General features: G+C 35.5%; 1 protein-coding gene across 2 annotated transcripts; it reads left to right on the forward strand.

The window, feature by feature from the left end:
- The first annotated feature begins 1,012 nt into the window (after positions 1–1,012).
- LOC148933523 (ubiquitin C-terminal hydrolase 12-like) lies at positions 1,013–18,185 on the forward strand. 2 transcript variants are annotated; one of them, XM_089062567.1, is made up of 32 exons: positions 1,013–1,172; positions 1,505–1,574; positions 1,840–1,990; positions 2,087–2,244; positions 6,234–6,499; positions 6,572–6,790; positions 6,911–7,019; positions 7,096–7,211; positions 7,589–7,687; positions 8,559–8,668; positions 8,967–9,041; positions 9,374–9,452; positions 9,582–9,728; positions 9,795–9,875; positions 9,962–10,081; positions 10,876–10,998; positions 12,003–12,080; positions 12,186–12,274; positions 12,493–12,601; positions 12,700–12,768; positions 12,874–12,984; positions 13,742–13,797; positions 13,913–14,090; positions 14,188–14,289; positions 14,401–14,472; positions 14,653–14,718; positions 15,323–15,388; positions 16,370–16,453; positions 16,578–16,694; positions 16,826–16,900; positions 16,983–17,069; positions 17,594–18,185. In XM_089062567.1, the coding sequence occupies exons 1-32, from the start codon at positions 1,143–1,145 to the stop codon at positions 17,633–17,635; spliced, it is 3,354 nt and encodes a 1,117-aa protein (XP_088918693.1). In that variant the 5' UTR covers positions 1,013–1,142; the 3' UTR covers positions 17,636–18,185. The 2 variants fall into 2 exon arrangements, with proteins under 2 accessions (XP_088918693.1, XP_088918694.1); XM_089062568.1 differs by having other exon boundaries at positions 1,017–1,172; positions 1,508–1,574.
- The last annotated feature ends 1,291 nt before the right edge of the window (positions 18,186–19,476 follow it).

The following is a 19,476-nucleotide window of genomic DNA, read 5'->3' on the forward strand; positions in this document are numbered from 1 at the left end:
TACGCGGGGAAACAACACGTACCCAACTCCAAGTCGATTTGGTTGAAGAGATCTGGGCACGTAGGGGAGCGGGCACATCGTGATATGCGAGGCGGTGTTGTTTTGTAATGTCGATAATTCTCGTTGTATAATTTTCCCCTTTTTATAATATAACGGAGATTTGGTTTTAATTTTTTTAATTAAATAATATTTTTTTTCTAATAATTATCGTCCGATAATTTTTATTCAATTTGAATTAAAATATGCCAATAATTGATAAAATAATGTGATTTGTGGCTGTGGACACGTCCACTATTGGGCTGGACAAGTTTTCGTGGCTGGTGGAAGAGTTTTTTGTGGCTGTGTCTTGGGCATGTCCACATTATTGTGGACACTCTACGGGCTCGTTCGGTGTTTGCTAATTGGCCATAATTGGGGATAAATCATGGAAATCACGTCATTCGGTGTTCCTTATTACTAAATGCACGACCTTCGATATTATAGCGGGCCCCTTCCTCGATAATTGAATTCTGTACTGTTACATGATACAAAGAATTTTGTGTCAATTTCCCATTTTGTCCCGTGAAATTTTCATTTTTTCCCCAAATATAAAAGTAACTAAAATTGCTGAACCAATTTTAATGGTGAAATTTCTAAAATTCACATTATATATGTCGAATTTATGTACATTTATAACTAATCTTGAGATTTTTCAAAATTTATGCACGTCACATTATCTTATTTTCAGTATGGACTAACCACTTTTTATGAAGCAATATTCATTTCCTCCAACAAACAACGTGACAGAATAAATATTTTAAACATAATTCTGACTCGATTGCTCTCCACGAAATCTACTAATTTACTATATCACCACCAACATTTACAAAATCATCATAATTTATTACTGTAATATACTAGTAATAATGTAAACCAAAATTAAGTGAATAAGTTAATCATTGTAAATAAGCTGAATCCCGAAACTACCCTCGGAACTCGAACCCCTGAAATTTCTTCGTCCACGCCTCAAAGTCATTCCTTCTCTGGATCGATTACTGCTACTATTATTATTTACTCTCTAATTTTCACACAAAAACTCACAAAATCTTTAAATTTCTGTCAGTAATCCGCGATTATCGATCGCGCTTCCCCAGTCTAGTCCCATGACTCTCCTAACACCTCCCCAAATCGACGTAAGTAATCTCTCTTCTGTGCTTTTTTCCATGTTTGTTAATAGCAGCCCATGGGCGTAGGTACCCGTGCGCGTGATTGACTTAGTTAATGGCGTCCACTTTTGTGTTGAATTCAGCAGCTAGATGACCTTTTCCTGTTGAGTGCGTAATCTTTGCGGAGTGGAAATGATGAGTTTTGCATTGATTGGGATTGGGGGGGTGAAGATTGTTGTGGCGTATTGTGCTCAGTGGTCAAATTGGTCGAATTTAGGGTTTGGGATGGGTCAAAGTGTACAATAGTAGGTCTATTGGATCCATTTTTTTTGTGACATGTGGGTTTGGTTTATTTTTAGCAGGCAGAAGGCGAGCAGATGCTCGTGCCACATGCTGATTTTGCACCAGAAGGCCCTCAACCTATGGAAGGTATTGCAGTACTACATTAGTTTATTAAAAGTGTCAATCCATTTTAATTTTGACTAGGCGCGGGATTAGTTGTTCTGATTCGGTTACCATCGTGAAATCCCAGCAGTTGCACTTCTGATTCTTTGAGTTGGGTTAATTGTTCTGCTTTTTAGCCATATGCATCTATGATCATGTATTGATTTTTTGTGCTCGGGAGGTTTGGCTTGTTTTTCATTTGTTCTTTATTATTCTTCTTCTGATTAAGTTGTTATACTCTATCACCCAGTTGCTTCTGCTGAAGCAACAACCAATGCTGTGGATGCACAAGTGGTAGATGAACCACCGTCTGCACGATTTACTTGGAAAATTGAGAATTTTTCGAAGGTGAACATGAAGAAACAGTATTCTGAAGTTTTTCTTGTTGGAGGATACAAATGGTATTTTATATTTTACTTTTACACATATCATCTGTTCTGGGTTTGATGCCATTATGTTCAAGCTGATGCAATTTCTAACCACTTTTTCGTGGTCAGGCGAATTCTTACATTCCCAAAAGGGAACAATGTTGATCATCTGTCCATGTATCTGGATGTTGCGGACTCTTCTGCTTTACCATATGGTTGGAGTAGATATGCACAATTTAGTTTGTCTGTAATTAATCAAATTCACAGCAAATTCACAATAAGAAAAGGTAAGATTTAATTGGCAGTTGCTTTAAGAATATTTATTATGAAAAATATTGTTGAATGTGGGAATAATTAAGTAGTGTAGCAAAAGAAATATTCTGATTTTATTGGCATTCTTAGTTTTACTTATTCAATACAACTGTCTAATTTTTTTTGAAAAGGTTTAGTATTGCTTTAGTTGTGGGTGTTACCCTTCATTGTTATGTTGTACTCTATCTGGAATTCTCTCTGATGCCAAATCTTGCTAGAGAGGTATCTAAAGTGGTTTTCTTAATAATTAGTCTTAGATCTTCTGCACCAGTTTGAAAGCATTTATAATCTTGACAATGAGCTCTTTCTCATTTCAATATTTATATGTTTACAAACTTTAGCACTATCACATCTTTTAACATATCTGCCTCTACCGTAAAAGTATTTTAGTTTAAAGTGAGTAAAAAGTTTATATGACACTGCGCTCTCCTACCACTTTTGCCCTTTCGACCTATGGCTTGTTACTAAATGCAGAACAGAAAGATATTTGTAAAAATTAATAGTACTATAAGATACGTGCAAGCTTTGAGATACATTTTACTGGAGAATGGAACGGTTTAGGCACATTAAAGAGTGATTTAATCGAACGTGCTTATCAAAAGTAATGGTGAAGGGGGAAAAGTAATGGTATTTTGATTCCATATGCTTCTCTCTAAGATGTGACACATGCTTGTTCGTTCTTAGTTGGAGTGAGAAAATTTGCATCAGACATTTGCTTAGTGTGATTTGTTAGAGAAATTTTAATCCACAAACAATTGTTTGGCCAAGTTTGAAATCAAGCATTTGTTTTTTTGGTTGTTATGTAATGTACAACAGACAACAGTTAAAAGCATAATTTAACGTGAATTTATATGTTAGTGAAAATATAGATTATATATAATAATAATAATAATAATAATAATAATAATAATAATAATAATAATAATAATAATAATAATATTTCTAATAGTTACTCCCTCCGATCCCATAAAGTTTGTCCCAGTTTGACCCGACGCAGGTTTTAAGAAATTGTTTGACTTTGTATTAAATGGCATGTGTAGTGAATAAGGGTCCCACATTGAGGAGATCGGGGGTGTATTTAATGTCTATTTTTGGGTAGATTCCAAGTGGGACAAACTTTGTGGGATGGACGAAAATGGGAAATTGGGACAAACTTTGTGGGACGGAGGGAGTATATAGAATAGTTATTGTATTGTGCCTGTGGAAAGTGTGACTGTGTGCGCTCTCTCTTGCAACTCTGCATGTGATTGCGAGGGTAAGTTTGTGACTTTAGTGTGTGATAGTGAGTTGGGGATGGATATAAATTAACGAGGTTTTAGCATAAATGTTTAACTTAATCCATAATGAATGAGCTAAGTTTCAATGATTTTAATGATTTCAAATCCACTGATCTTTGAGGTTTTTGCTGAATAAGTTGTTTATCTACCTATGGATTTCAAATACACTTCCCGAGTCTACCCTGAGATCCAGCAGTCCTTACACAACCTTCGGAAAATCGCAAGCATCCTGTCAATATCTGATGCTAATTTTTTCGAAGATTGCTACCTGTTAGTTGATGATTCCCGGCTTCCTCTGTTCAGTGTCTTTCCCCTCTATTCACCTGCAGTGCATGTAGAACAATGCCGGAGTTGTTACATAATTATTTTTCTTCAGCCATAGCAGCAGAGTTAATCCTGCTACTGCCTAACGGCTAACTCTGACTGATGGGATCGATTATAACCTCTCTTTTCACTACTGAGTTCTATGGATGATATTATTTACCAGCCAATGGATCTTATAGTTTAATTTATTGTCAATTATCGAGTCTCCATCTGTTATTAGTCATGCTGTTCTTAGATGCGTGCAGTTGAATGATGCCTGTTTGCTGGCATTGTTTATTGTGTTTGCTAGAAGGGCATCTTAACTACATTTAGCTGCAATCGCTGTCTACATTCATACTCCCCCATCCCAAGATAGTTGAGGCATTTCTTTTGGGCACGGGATTTAAGAAATTGATTTGTTAAAGGTTAAAGTGGAGACGAGAGGGAATAAAGTAAGAGAGATGAAGAGAGAGTAAAGTAAGAGAGGAAATAAAGTTTCTACCGAAAAAGGAAATGGCTCAACTACCTTGGGATAGAGGGAGTATTACTGTAATGGTTAGCTGCCAGATTCATTTTATGTGAGTCTAAGATACTACTTTTCTCTGGTTCTATCTGGAGGTATCTTTTTGTTAGTCCGAGTTAGAGTTTGATTTCCAGTTCTCGCCTTTGTTATAAGTGCTGATGTCATGCCTTGTTTCTTTGGTCATGGGGAATCTTTGCAGTATATCAAATTCAATTATCTTCTCTGTGTATACAAATAGATATACTTGTCTGTGCTCTGATGGTCTATTTGGTTAGAAAGGAATAGGAAGAATTTCGGAATTTTGGAGGAAATCCATCAATGATGTTTGAGAGCGCATTAAATTTAGGGTTGCCTGGTCAGTTTAAAACCACATAGATTTCAAAGCCTTCCTTGTACTTGATACTATAGTCAATTGGACATGTAAACAGTGTCATATAGTTCGCTAACCTTTTATTTATTTATTTGGGATTCTCATGATCTCCTTTGTAATTTTATTTTTCTTAATGACTACAATCCTTGTTTCCCAACAAAATGAATAGATGTGCCTATTCAATGGATGAAGAACATATGTGATAGTATGATACTGGTATGCATGGTTTGGAAATGAGTTTTTTCTGACCTTTTCTTTAATACATGGATCAATTGATTATAAAAAAGAATGAAACCACATGAGTGCCATGTGTGTGCGTTTGTTTAGTGGTAGTGTGGTTAATGGCCGAGGCCAAAGGTTTTTCAGTTTTTGCCTTAGGTTTGAATCCACCGTCACACGATCTTTAAAATGATCTGTTCGTTAATAAGAAATAAAGAAACCATTTAAGTGTCATAATCTCGAATAAGTCAAATGAATTATGAGTAGTTAATATTATCTGTATAGAAAATACAATAGTGAGAGTTATAATTTATGCCATGTACCTTTTGTATTGATATTCTATATGCATCAACATTCAACAGTAAATGGTTGGTGACATCTTATTTCTTCTGTTGCTTTTCGGTTGTTAGTTTAGTTTGTTTGGACATTTAGGCTTTCCTGAACAAGATTAATGTTACTTGACTAGGCGCTATAAACTTTTTTTTGACAATATTGGCCAAACGCTCTCTAAACAAAAAATTCACTTGGGTGAATGTATGTCTTACTTTTTTCTTTTTTATAAGTTCTGCGTGCGTGTAGAGGTTAAATTTTCTATATGGATAATATCTTTGTATGGATGGTGAATTGGTGATTGTGGGGATCATTTTTGGTGGTCAGCAGACAATTTGAAGAATGACTGAACTGTGTAAGGGCAATTTATTTGTCTAGTACATTGTAAGTGTTTTAATTAATACTACCTCCGTCCACAAATAATAGACAAAGTTTAAAATGGCATGGGTTTAATGCGCAATTGGTAAAGTAAGAGAGAGGCAGAGAAAAAGTGGTGGAAGTAGTGTTAGTGGATTGTGGGGTCCACATTTAGAATGATGTGTATGGTTAGTATTTGTTTAAAACTTCAATATTTAGAATTGGTCTAATTTTGATGGACACCCCAAAATGGTAAAATTAGTCTATTTTTGACATTTTGTGGACGGAGGTAGTACTATGTTTTCAGTTGATTACTACGACAATATGTCACATTATAGTCTTTATTGGAACAATTTGTTGTGTTTTTGACATATGCATTAACTAAATATAGCTTTGCAAGTCTCTTGATAATGCAATTAATTAAAAGTAGTCATTTTTAATTTGTCTCGAGGCGCATGAATGATTTATATGCTTGGATCTTTTTGCTTCATGCTGGCTTGCTATGTCTTCAGGATTTTAATTAGGTTCTTTGTGACCCATGTGCTAGAATTTCTAGCTGGATGATTTGATAAACTAATTTTGCAGATACACAGCACCAGTTCAATTCCAGAGAAAGTGATTGGGGATTCACCTCATTCATGCCACTTAGTGACCTTTATGACCCTGGCCGTGGTTACCTTGTGAATGATACATGCATAATTGAGGCAGATGTTGCTGTTCGTAAAGTTGTTGATTACTGGTCCCATGACTCAAAGAAAGAAACAGGTTATGTAGGGCTGAAGAATCAGGGTGCTACTTGCTATATGAACTCCCTCCTCCAGACACTGTATCATATTCCTTATTTTAGAAAGGTTTGCTCATCATTTTTGCTGTCTTTTTTTAATCTTTGCGTAGAAATAAACTTACGTGAGATTCTGCTGCAGGCTGTATACCACATGCCAACAACAGAAAATGACAACCCATCTGGAAGTATCCCTTTGGCCCTTCAGAGCTTGTTCTATAAGTTGCAATACAGTGATACCAGTGTTGCAACCAAGGAGTTGACAAAGTCTTTTGGTTGGGATACTTATGATTCTTTTATGCAGCATGATGTTCAAGAACTGAACAGGGTTCTCTGTGAGAAACTTGAAGACAAAATGAAAGTAATATTCCAAGAAACTTAAGATTTTATGATTGCTGAATTGATGAAAGAGAAAGTGAAATTGCTCTCCACAAGTGTGCTGCTAATAAGATGCTTATTTTATAATTGATTTTTATTTCAGGGAACTGTAGTGGAGGGCACAATTCAGCAGTTATTTGAGGGGCACCATATGAATTACATAGAATGTATTAATGTGGAGTACAAATCAACAAGAAAGGAATCTTTCTATGGTATGTCATAGGGTTTGACTAGAGTGACTTGGAGCTGTTATTAATTTCCTAATGTTACTTACACTTGTGGTGCCAGATCTGCAGCTTGATGTTAAAGGTTGTAAAGATATTTATGCTTCTTTTGACAAATATGTGGAAGTAGAACGTCTTGAGGGTGATAACAAGTATCATGCTGAGCAGTATGGATTACAGGTTGGTCGTCTTCTACTTTCGTCATTAGCATTTTATTTAGCAGGATGTTGAGAGAATACTGAGTTGGATGCATATTAAACTTGGCCACTTCACTGGAAATATTTATAAAGAGCTAATAACACCTTATTATCGATGAAGGCAAAACAAAGGACAGAAAATGGCGAAGAGAAAAATAGAATAGTTGCAACAGCAATAACTGTTAAGAAAATGTCTGATGCTTATGTGTTAATTATTACTATTATTTTTTTTTTTTGAGATGTTACCTTTGCTTTCGAAATCTCCCCTGTGAAATAAAAATGATAATATATCGCCTAACAAATTTATGTGCCTTCTACCCCGCATTGGTTGTCATGTCTAAGCGACTGCTTGCTTTGCAGGATGCTAGGAAAGGTGTCCTTTTCATTGATTTCCCTCCTGTTCTTCAGCTTCAGTTAAAAAGATTTGAATATGACTTTGTTCGTGATACTATGGTCAAGGTAACTTCTTAGATAGTATTTCCTGTTGGGATTTGACTGCTTACTTTGCAGGATGCTAGTGATTCAGATTTTCCTTTCGTTTCTTTTGTTTTAGTCTTGAAGATATATGCTAATGCTTTTCCCCCTGGAAAGAGATAAGTGATCTGCATTTATTTCCTTATAGCAAAACCACCACAACAAAGTTCTTATCCCACAACATAGAGTCAGCTCTTGGGTCATATTTGCAATCACGTTCATTATATTTTTTGGCTTTGTTTTGGTTTTCACTTTTAATATCTTTGCCAGAATAGACTTACTAGTTTTAGAATGTGAATGGCTGAATGAATATCTTTCTTTGCTCATATACAATGGACATGGCTACTTACATGTTAGGATCAACTGGCAATATTCTTTCGAAAAAATTCAATTAAGTTTGCATATCAAGAACTTAAAACTGCTTCTGGCCTGGACCAGATATGCAATTTCAAAATCTTTATCTTACAAAACATCCAATGGAAATGCTTGAAATTTTAATCCAGCATAACACTTTCTGAAAACTATCTTATGTTCTTCATCTGGTGGAGATCTCTCATGTCATGATTACTTCGTTAGTGCCCCGTGGACTAACAGTATTTGAGTCCTAGTTTGCTGTACCATTTGAATAATGATGCCCCATCTTGAACCAGGGAATTTGAGATCTATCCAGTCTTGAGTGATCACAAGTGATCTTCTAGATATGGAAACTGACTTTTAATTTTGATCTTAAATGCGAACCTAGGTCCAAGAAGAGTTAAAAGATTTGTTGTTTCTCATACTAAAACATTACATGATTTGAGTTCTGATATTAGTAGTTGCTTAGAATTTTAACCTCTCTTTATGTATGACCAAACAGATAAATGATCGTTATGAGTTTCCTTTGCAACTTGACCTTGATAGAGAGAACAGAAAATATTTATCTCCTGACGCAGATTGCAGTGTCCGCAACCTATACACTCTTCACAGGTACTCCTCTCTGTACATGCTTTTTATTCAGATGTTTTATCCAATCATGCTCGCGAGTTCGATAGATCAATGATCATATCAATAAACAGCTGTTTTATGAATTTCTATCACCTGCTTCTCTTCAATGTTTCCAAGTTGGTGAATATCCTCTTATTGATTTATCTTGAGATGGTTTTCAAGTCTGCTTCGACATCTTCCTCCAACCTATCATGTTTCATTCCTTACTTAGCACCTTCATAACTTCTAGCAGCGATTAAGATCATTGATTCCTAATACTGAATGCTGTTTTTGTTTGCAGTGTCCTGGTTCACAGTGGTGGAGTGCATGGTGGGCATTATTATGCTTATATACGACCAACACTTTCTGATCAGTGGTATGCCCATGCATCCTGGATAGTGGATTGTCTTCACTTACTTACCTCCCTTTCCTCTATTTTCTAGATTTAATTTTTGAGATTATTTATTCACAGTATGCTGTTAGAGGGCTTGCTGAAATTCATATATTATCTGTCATATTGTCTTTGTAAGGCTTATTATGCAAGGCTGCTCTGGAAATTTTCTTTAGCTCTGCTTCCTTAATAGCAATCCGATCTTGCCTTGATTGCGATATGGCTGCAAATTGTGTTTGGGAGTACCACTCCCATGCCATTATGTAATGTGGATTGTTGGTTTATGTTGCTTAATTTTCTATACTATGTTTGTCTAGGTTCAAATTTGATGATGAGCGTGTGACCAAAGAAGACATGAAGCGTGCCTTAGAAGAGCAATATGGGGGTGAAGAAGAGGTAGATTTTTACTTGCCACTAACTTCTTTTTACTAGTGCATCACTCCAAGTAATTTTTGGTGCCTACCTGTATGCTGGTTACATTTTAGTCAGTTCTCACAAATCTCAATTTTCTCTTCCGTGACACAGCTACCGCAGACGAATCCTGGATTCAATAACTCACCATTCAAATTTACCAAATATTCAAATGCATACATGCTTGTTTATATCCGTGAAAGTGACACGGATAAAATAATTTGCAATGTAGATGAGAAAGACATAGCAGAACATCTAAGGGTAAGTCTCATGAATTTTGGCTCTCGATTGTGTTCATTGCTCTGATTTCATTGGATCTATATGCAGATACGATTGAAGAAAGAGCAAGAAGAAAAAGAGCAAAAGAGAAAGGAAAAGGCTGAGGCTCACCTCTACACAATTATTAAGGTCTCTTATTTTTGTAGTTATTCTTTTCTGTTTCCACCTGTTTTACATGAAAGGTTGTTCTCAACTATATGATATTGCTTTTGTAGGTTGCTCGTGATGAGGATCTAGTTCATCAGATTGGAAAGGATATATATTTTGATCTTGTGGATCATGACAAAGTTCGCCAATTCCGTATTCAGAAACAGCTAGCTTTTAGTTCTTTTAAGGTATCTTAATCTTTACATATTCTTGCATTGTTAGACAACATTTATTCGTAACCCTGTGGTAATACTGAAAAGGGATCTTCTTAATGTTGCATCATACTTGATTTAGCGTTAATGTATTTTGATATTGTTGCCTATTCAAACCAAGACTCAAATATGTTTGTTATATTTAAATTCATGCCAATGATTATTTTGGAACTGATGCTTATGTCACAAAACTGGAAAATCATAAAATGTTTGTGAGAGTGATGGAAGACCTATCTTCTATGTATTGTGTGCATGTGTGATTCTTGACACACACAAAATGTAGAAAGAGTCGCACAACTTGCATGCTCTCTTATATTGGAGTTTTGAGATATTGCTGTTGGAATAGTCACTTCACAACCACATTTTTAACGTCATGGATGTGACTGATTGGTTTCATCTCCAACTGGTAACATTGTCAAACTAGCACCATAGTGGCTGGTGGTTGATCTTTTGATGTCCAATTTCCCAACTCAATTGATTTGGTGTATGCTAGAGGGCTTGGTGCATGTAACTATTGTACATTGGCATGGCTTGGCTCTTAAAATTGGGGATTGCATTTATTATCAAAAAACAAGTTGAAGATTAGGTTTCTCTTAACTTGAGCATTGTCAGGACTCAGTAGCAGAGTTTCAGAAAGATTAATTTTGTGAACTTGATTTGTAGCTTTACCCCTATAAGCTGAGCTTCGTATTTCCTAGGTGGGGGATTTGGTGGGTATTAAGATACTGAACTGCAATGTGGTACCTTATCTTGTTATCATGTCAATTCAGGAAGAAGTTGCTAAGGAATTTGGGATACCAGTGCAATTTCAACGATTCTGGTTATGGGCCAAGCGCCAAAATCATACATACCGCCCAAACCGCCCGCTCACACCTCAGGAGGAAACTCAATCAGTAAGTACTTTTCATTTGTTTATGTTTTTCCATGTCCTCTTTGGTATATGCATTTTGAGGATCACGAACCAAGTTAACACCATTTCTCTGTAAATGCTTGACCCCTGTATCTTATGTTCTTGTAAGACATTGATGGTTGCTAAATTTCCAATTGGAAAAAGTCACACCCAAACTTGGTCAATTGTTTACATGTTTATAATAGCTTATAAAATGTAATATGGTTTTATCTATCAAGGAATGATACCTTAGGATATTGGGCATGTCCAATAGATGCATCATGCATCCTTGGTTTTAAAAGAGTTCGATGGCCATTGTGGAATTTCTTGTGGAGCTTAATTAATTTATATCAGAGTACTGCTGCTGAGATTTTAAGCACTTCCCTTACTTCCTGCTCCATCATACAAAATTCATAAAGGTTTCTAAGCAATTGTCACTAGATATGATGGATGCCTATCTGTAGATGGCAGTGGCAAGCCTGATATATTGGAAACGACTTAATGCTAGGTCTGGTGTTGAATAGGATTGTCTCTCATGATGATTAATCAACTCGGTTTTATGGTGCAAGAGATTGGGGCTTGGTTTTATAGAGACTAAACTAATTCAAAGCAATTTAATTAAAGGACAGATAACTTGAAGCTAAGTAGACCAAACAACTGACACATCCAATAAGAAAAAGCACTCTAGTCTATAGTATAGTTAAGTAAAATAAATCAGCAAGGTGGGCCAAAGCGATGTTAGTTAGTAGTTGCATGTTGTTTCTGATATGATCCTTAATGATATGGCAATCATTAATTCTAGCTTTTATTGCTTAAACTGGGATGATCCTTCCTTCTACAATTGGTGGTTGAGAGTAAGGACCATATGGCTTTTGTTGTGTGAAACTGTCAGTCCAAATGACATTCACAAGCTCAAGTTTTTATGATCATAATTTTCAGTTTTCTGCATTGTGTATTAGGACACTTTTTTACTTGCATTTTTACCATTCTGCTTACTGTTATCTTCAGGTAGGCCAGTTAAGAGAAGTATCCAACAAGGCAAACAATGCCGAGCTAAAATTATTTCTGGAAGTAGCAATTAGCTTGGTAACTAAGTAACTAACCATTTGTTTTATTTTTGCTAATTCTAAATGATTATTTATGCTACTGACTTTTATGCCTAAATCTTTGTGCCCATTACCACTGACACAGGAGATGCAACCTCTTCCTCCACCTGAGAAGACTAAGGAGGATATTCTTTTGTTTTTCAAACTTTATGATCCAATCAAAGAGGAGCTCAGGTATGACTCATCTTGCCAATTGTGCATTCAATACATTGACATCTCATAGTATGACATGGCTTGTCATGTCATGCTGTCCAATGCCTTCCCATTATAGCTAAATTGCACCTTTAGTGCACTAAACAGATTGATCTCTTGCCAATTTCTTGGAACTAGGATCAGGGATCTAGATAGGTAATTATGGTTTGTGGCTAAACTTTATATTTTTTTGTGATTAGATATGTTGGAAGGCTGTTTGTGAAAGGTAATGGCAAGCCAATGGATATATTGAAAAAGCTTAATGAAATGGCTGGCTTTGCTCCTGATGAAGAAATTGAACTCTTTGAGGTCAAACCTTCTCATCGATGTTTTCTTTCAGAGTTTATTTTGTTTCAAATCTTTAAGCTTTTAAGGTTTCTTATTTACCTTACATTGAATTTATGTAGGAAATCAAGTACGAACCTAATGTCATGTGCGAGCACATTGATAAGAAGCTCAGTTTTCGTAGCAGTCAGGTTTATTAATTTTAAACCCATCGAATTTGGCTAACAAACTTTATATATATCAATCAATGCGTGACAGAGTGTCCCTTTTTCTCCTGGCTACTACCATATACTCAGCTAGAAGATGGTGACATAATTTGCTTCCAAAAGTCTCCTCAAGGTCTAAGCAGTGAAGAGTGCAAGTATCCTACTGTCTCCACTTTTCTGATTTATGTCCACAATCGCCAGGTACCACTCTGATGTGATTTTGGTACACTTAATTCTAGTTGTTCTTTTATGTCAAGTTGTCAACCAGCTGTGATTAAAAAACAGATTATTTTAAGCATGGTCATATTATCATCTAGAAACATCATTATTGGTGGTTGTATGTTTAGAAATATGTTTATCAGATAAAATGACACAGGTAATGTGTTATAACAATAGTAATGCTATGATTTCTATTTGTGGCAACGCTACAAAGTAATTGTCTCTTCTGAAAGTACTGGTTGTTCAGCCTTCTTCAATTTCTATAATTTTCTAATGCATGTGTACGTGGACACTATGTCTTTCTTCCATTTATTTGACTTTGTCTCTTGTCTCAAGTCAGAAAAGCCATTGGTTGATTACTTGATTCAAATGGCCAGAATAGTAGGGCTAGAATACAAGTCTGTGATAAAGATTAAATATGTGTAGTCAGAGGGATGTGTATGACTCACTCAGTTCTTTTCTTGCTTATTTGTCAAGATAAAGTTGACTATGTCTTTTCAAGCACTTAATGCATTGAACTATGTACTAAATCCCTGTGATTCAACTTTAAAATGTTATAGTTTAACATTAGGTGCAAAAACTGGTGGGTGATATTGTTGTATCTAATCTGTCTACTTAGGGAAATGAATCACATAAGTTTCTTCTCTTTTTGTTGATGTTCATGTTTTACTTTTGAAATCTCTTCCCATTCAGTTATTTTGGGGACAATTTTTTATGTAGCTTGTTTGATGGTTGATAGGTTGTTCGCTTTCGTTCATTGGAGAAGCCAAAGGAAGATGAATTTTGTCTGGAATTGTGAGAATCTTGGTTTATAAATCTTTGAACTCTTTGATTTTATTCTTGTAGTTGAACTGTTCCATTTACCTGTTTCCAAGGGATTATCTTCTTGATATAAGTATAAAATTTCCAGGTCAAAGCAAAACAATTATGATGAAGTTGTTGAATATGTGGCCCGGCATCTTGGCTTGGATGATCCATCTAAAATTAGGCTTACATCCCATAACTGTTATTCACAGCAACCAAAGCCACAACCTATCAAGTATCAAGGTGCTGAACGTCTTACGGAGATGCTTATTCATTATAATCAGGTGGAATGATTTTGATATAAGACTTGGAGCTTTCTCAGTTGATTTTTGTTTGGTCCGAGTTTGTCTGCTGACCTCAACTTTCCCTTGTTTGTTATAGATTTCAGATATATTATACTATGAAGTGTTGGATATCCCTTTGCCTGAACTGCAAGGCCTTAAAACTTTAAAAGTTGCTTTCCATCATGCCACTAAGGATGAAGTGAGTGCTTCAAGGACCAGTCCTCTGATTATTTATTTATTTTTTCAATCTTCTTTTTTTGTGGATGTACAATGTATCCCTGGGTCATTCAATGCCATTTCAAAACTGCAGGTTGTTATTCACACTATCAGACTACCAAAACAGAGCACTGTGGGAGACGTCATTAATGATCTCAAGAGTAAGGTAAGCCCTAGAAATGATCCCACTGCTGAATGTGTTTAAAGTAAAAGATTAAAATTATTTATATACTCCACATTAATTTCAAAGTGTTTTTTTTAATATATATTAAGCTCTTAAGTATGTTCAGATTTATTTTAAAGATTATTTAGTAACAGGAATCCCACACTTCCAATCTTATTTCAGGTTGAGCTGTCTCATCCAGATGCAGAACTGAGATTGCTGGAGGTTTTCTATCATAAGATCTATAAGGTACATAATTCTTCCTAATGCTTAATTGCTTATTATATTAATTACTCTCATGGTATAGCAGTTAGCAGCAAGACTTGAGGCATTTGTGTCAGACAGTCTCTTGGCCATGCAATTGCATATTTATTCTATTTTATTGATACATGAGTGAGCCTATTCTATCATTATATAGTCATATTAACCGACTTTATCGACATTAGTTTTCCATCTAAATCTATAAATGATTGTCCGTAGCGTTGCATAGCTTCTGTTATTTCCTGCATCAGTTCCATCTTTGTTTCATCTAAGCACATTTTTTCCTGTATTTGCAAGCTCTCCTGGTTTCATGTTACATTTAATTTTTTAAGTCCAAACCTGTTGGAGGTGCTAATAAATGTAAACACAGTCTATATAATTGCTCTTGTTAACCGTATGTTTGCAGAGATGCTGCTAAAGCACTTAGTCACAAAAAATTCTTTGCTATAGTTAGCACATAGTGGCATTCTAGTTAGGTGCTTTAATCAACTTTGCATGTCAGTAACATATCATTTTCTGCACTCAAATTTATGATGTTTAAAGGCCCTAATGCAATCCGATTACGAAAGCACAATTTCTGCTATGTCTTCAGATATTCCCACTCCAAGAAAAGATTGAAAATATAAATGATCAATACTGGACGTTGCGTGCAGAGGAGGTACTCTCTCTCTCTCTCTCCCTGCCCTTTGTTTCTTTCTGTCTTTTACCCTCTTCTCTGACCTTTCTCTTTTCTGTTCCTAGTATGTTTTCTACTCCCTCCCCCTCCCATTAATTGTCTACTTTTGTCATCTTCGCCCGTCCCCCATTAATTGTCCATTTTCACTTTTTACATAAATGTTAAGTGGGCCCCACATTCCACTAACTCATTCTACTCGCATTTTATTATAAAACTAATACTCCCTCCATCCCACTTTAGGAGCCTCAGTCACTTTTGCACACCCGTTTTGTAAAAATCATACTCCCTCCGTCCACAAACAATAGATCACTTTTGCCATTTTGGGACGTCCACAAAAAATAGATCACTTTCTTAAAATGGAAAGTTTATCTCTCATACTTTTCCCACTTTTTCTTCCCTCTCTCATACTTTACTCACTTTTTCTCCCTATCTCTCTTACTTTACCTACTTTTTCTCCCCCTCTCTCTTACTTTACCAATTCTACATTAAAACCCGTGCCATACACAAAAGTGATCTATTTTTTGTGGACGGAGGGAGTAATAAATAGTTAAAGTGGAGAAATGGTAAAGCAAGAGAGAAAATAATATAGACAAGACTCTTCTCTACATTATTCTCTCTCTTCCTTTACAATTTCTCCACTTAACTATTTATTATGATTTTTACAAAATGGGTGTGCAAAAGTGACCGGAAAGTGGGAGGGAGAGAGTATATAAAAGTGAGACCCATATTCCACTAACATTTCAACCACTTTCCTTTACATTTCTTAAAACCCGTGCCGGAATCAAAGTGGACAATTATTGGGAACGGAGGGAGAAACATAGGGGGTGTATTTGCTTAAACATGTACACACCTATGTTTACTCCTTGGATAGTAGTAGTGCATATTTGAACCTAGAAGAAACATAGGGTGTGTATTTGCTGAAACATGAGCTTGCAAATTTTTATATTTGTTTTTGTGCTGCAGATACCCGAGGAGGAGAAAAACCTTGGTCCTAATGATCGCTTGATTCATGTATACCATTTTATGAAAGATACCGCTCAAAATCAGGTTGTAATCTTATGTGAAACCTGAAAATGTGTAGTCTTACATGCACATTTGTATTCCTGCGAAGTAAAATGTTATCACGTCAAATTGACATTTAAGTTACTTGCTGTTATCTCCTTCCTTACAGCAGGTCCACAATTTTGGAGATCCTTTTTTCTTGGCCATTAATGATAATGAGACTTTGGGTGACATTAAAATGCGCTTACAAAAAAAATTGCACGTTCCGGATGAGGAGTTCTCCAAGGTATGTTCATTTCTTTTTATGAGATATCCCAACACAAAAAATTCTGTAAAATGGAGATTGTTTGTTTTTTCTTTTTTTAGGATAGTATTATTTTCTAGCTGACAATTTTAGAACATCCCAACTTTTTCCAGTGGAAGTTTGCGTTTATAACTTTGGGGCGGCCTGAATATCTTCAAGATTCAGACATTGTGTCCAGTCGTTTTCAGGTGATAATTTTTCTCTCGCTTCAAGATTCGTTCCTTATATATGTGTGTTTCTCTCATCTTGAATTTACTTTTTGTGTTCCAGAGAAGAGATGTTTATGGTGCTTGGGAACAATACATAGGACTAGAGCACTCTGACAACACTCCAAAGCGCTCATATGCAGCCAACCAGGTTAGTACTTATTTGAAGCTGTTGTGCCGGGAACATCAAAGTTCTTTCCCTGCATTGGTACTTTCATGTGTTGAAGTTTCTGTTACTTCTAGATTAGTTGTGTTTTACTTAATGAAGCAATCATTTAAAAATGATATGCAACTCATATCCATTTGTCACCGCCTTTTAGATTCCCTTTATACGGAAAGTCAGTATGGTGAAAGATGATTTGAGAATGAAAAGGAAGAATAAATTGTTTATCACTCTATGGACTTTGTGAACTACAATAGACAAAATTTACCTTTCAAGACATGGAACAAACACAAGGCATTATGTTTGTTTCAATATACCAGTGGTATCTCAACATCTTTTCTAGCTTCTGATGCAAGTGGGAGAAGTGTTAGAATCTGACGAGCAACTAGTTGCTTTAGTTGAGGAATTTATGGTGTTGAACTAAGCAAAATTCAACCGGCAATGTTCTTTTACTCCATGCTTGGTGATGCATGTATATTCTGGTCCTAATCTGTTTTCCCTTGACTTTGCAGAATCGGCACACGTTTGAGAAACCAGTTAGAATCTACAATTAGTACATACCCAAGAACTGTGCATTGGATGTGTAAAGCTCCACAGGCATAGTCTGTGAAAAGAATAGGAGTAAAATTGGAGAGAATAGAATTAAAGCTGATCAAAGGCATATGATATGATGTCTATATGCGCGTTACAAGCAGTGGTGAAAAATTGTGGTTTTATGGAAACATGGCATGAAAAGCTGTTAAAAACCGAACCTGATGTAGCCTCCATATTTATCAAGGTTCTTCCTCCATACCTATACATTGTTTTACAGAGTTACCTTGGTATATTTCGATCTTAAGATTTTATTGTAATTAGAAATGCAAAGGATTTTTGGTGGGGATATATAGAGGGAGTTTAAACTTTTCCATTCCATTTTTGACCTTGTCATTCTTGTTTGTTATATAAGCATTTGAGGAAGACCCTAGGTGAAACCAAGTGTTTATTAGAGCTATTATGTAGTACTCCAGATTTTACATAGAAACTGATAAATGTTGAAGTCCACAAATCCTTTGTTGTCTTGCAAGGAGATTCAACATTCAATTAACTTCTGAGCTTCAAAGCTTCTTTCGAAGGTTCATATCTTTAAATTCGGTTTCCTTTTTGTATTTTCTTGATCTACATGGGACCAAGAATTGATTTTGTTGCCAGGAAAGTTAGCTATTACTTAACTCTATCCTCCCCTGCCCACCAACACAATGAATTCCCCCCCTCCCCCCTTTTGTGTAGTTTTGCTCACTAGTAAGATCAATCTAGAGGTTGTTACCTTGTCAATCTTTCTAGAATTTCTTTGTGGTAAATTATTTATTCTAGAGAACATGTAAAAAACATTTGTATTCCATCCTTTTCCATCAAAATAGGAGACACCCTAACGTAAAAAAGGACGGAAACATGAATTATATTGTTGACAGATGTAAAATTGTACACTTACAAATTCAACCACAATAACGAAGTCATCATAATAATGCAAGTGTATTGACCCCACAATAATTAAAGCTCGTTGACAATTGCTATTGTACTGAATTTACACTTCATTATAAGCACATCATTATATTTTATTTTTATTTTAATTACCAAGGGTTATCAACTTCCTCGCGCTGATTTATAGAGATCTAAATGGATGAGATAGCTGGCCTAAGGATTGAAGACTGCTTCATACCCAAAGACAGAGATAGAGATCGATTCCTGACCATTTAATTAAGATCGAATAAGTCTCATGTTACTCGACTACACCCCTGTCTTAATTACATCATTATATTTACTTCACCATCTTTATTATATTAAATTTACTTCACCATAACATTAGATTATGTCATCATAATACTAAATTTACTTCGTTATAATAACAATGATAGAGGTACTTATATATTACATTTTTCATGCAAATTTCTTCATTGAACAAAGTTTTGGAAATATTTTAATAGTGTCAACTGTCACTGAAAGCGATAGATGTCATTACGTAAATTTGGTCAAAACTAGCGAACCAAGATACTATTGTAGCTGATTGTTGCATTAATTGGCCATATTCTTATAAATTATAATGACTTTTTGGCTTTAAAACTAAAAAACTTTCACCGAATTCTGATTTTTCACACGAACTATGAGATTGGATTTTAAAACCACGAACTTTCACATCGTTTGCTATTTCCCAACCCGACCCGAATAACACATTTCCGGTGCAGAAGTTGTCCAACGTGGACAGCCGCAAAAATGATATGGACGCCGGTTTTATGAGCCTTAAACGACGCCATCTTACACTCAATCACATTTAAAACATTAAAATCGATCAAAATCAATCAAAATCTCTAAACCCTAAACGAAGTCGTCAAAATCGATCTTCATTTCGAATTCAGTCGTT

This window comes from Salvia hispanica, chromosome 1 (assembly GCF_029641045.1).
Source record: "Salvia hispanica isolate PSC_SH4W2 chromosome 1, Shi_PSC_v1, whole genome shotgun sequence".
In the NCBI taxonomy this organism is placed as follows: domain Eukaryota; kingdom Viridiplantae; phylum Streptophyta; class Magnoliopsida; order Lamiales; family Lamiaceae; genus Salvia; species Salvia hispanica.

Coding starts and splice junctions, on each gene's coding strand:
- LOC148933523 (XM_089062567.1), top strand. CDS start 1,143: ATGACTCTCCTAACACCTCCCCAAATCGAC. Junction 9,876..9,961: donor ACCTCTACACAATTATTAAG/GTCTCTTATTTT, acceptor TTGCTTTTGTAG/GTTGCTCGTGATGAGGATCT. Junction 14,473..14,652: donor TTAATGATCTCAAGAGTAAG/GTAAGCCCTAGA, acceptor ATCTTATTTCAG/GTTGAGCTGTCTCATCCAGA.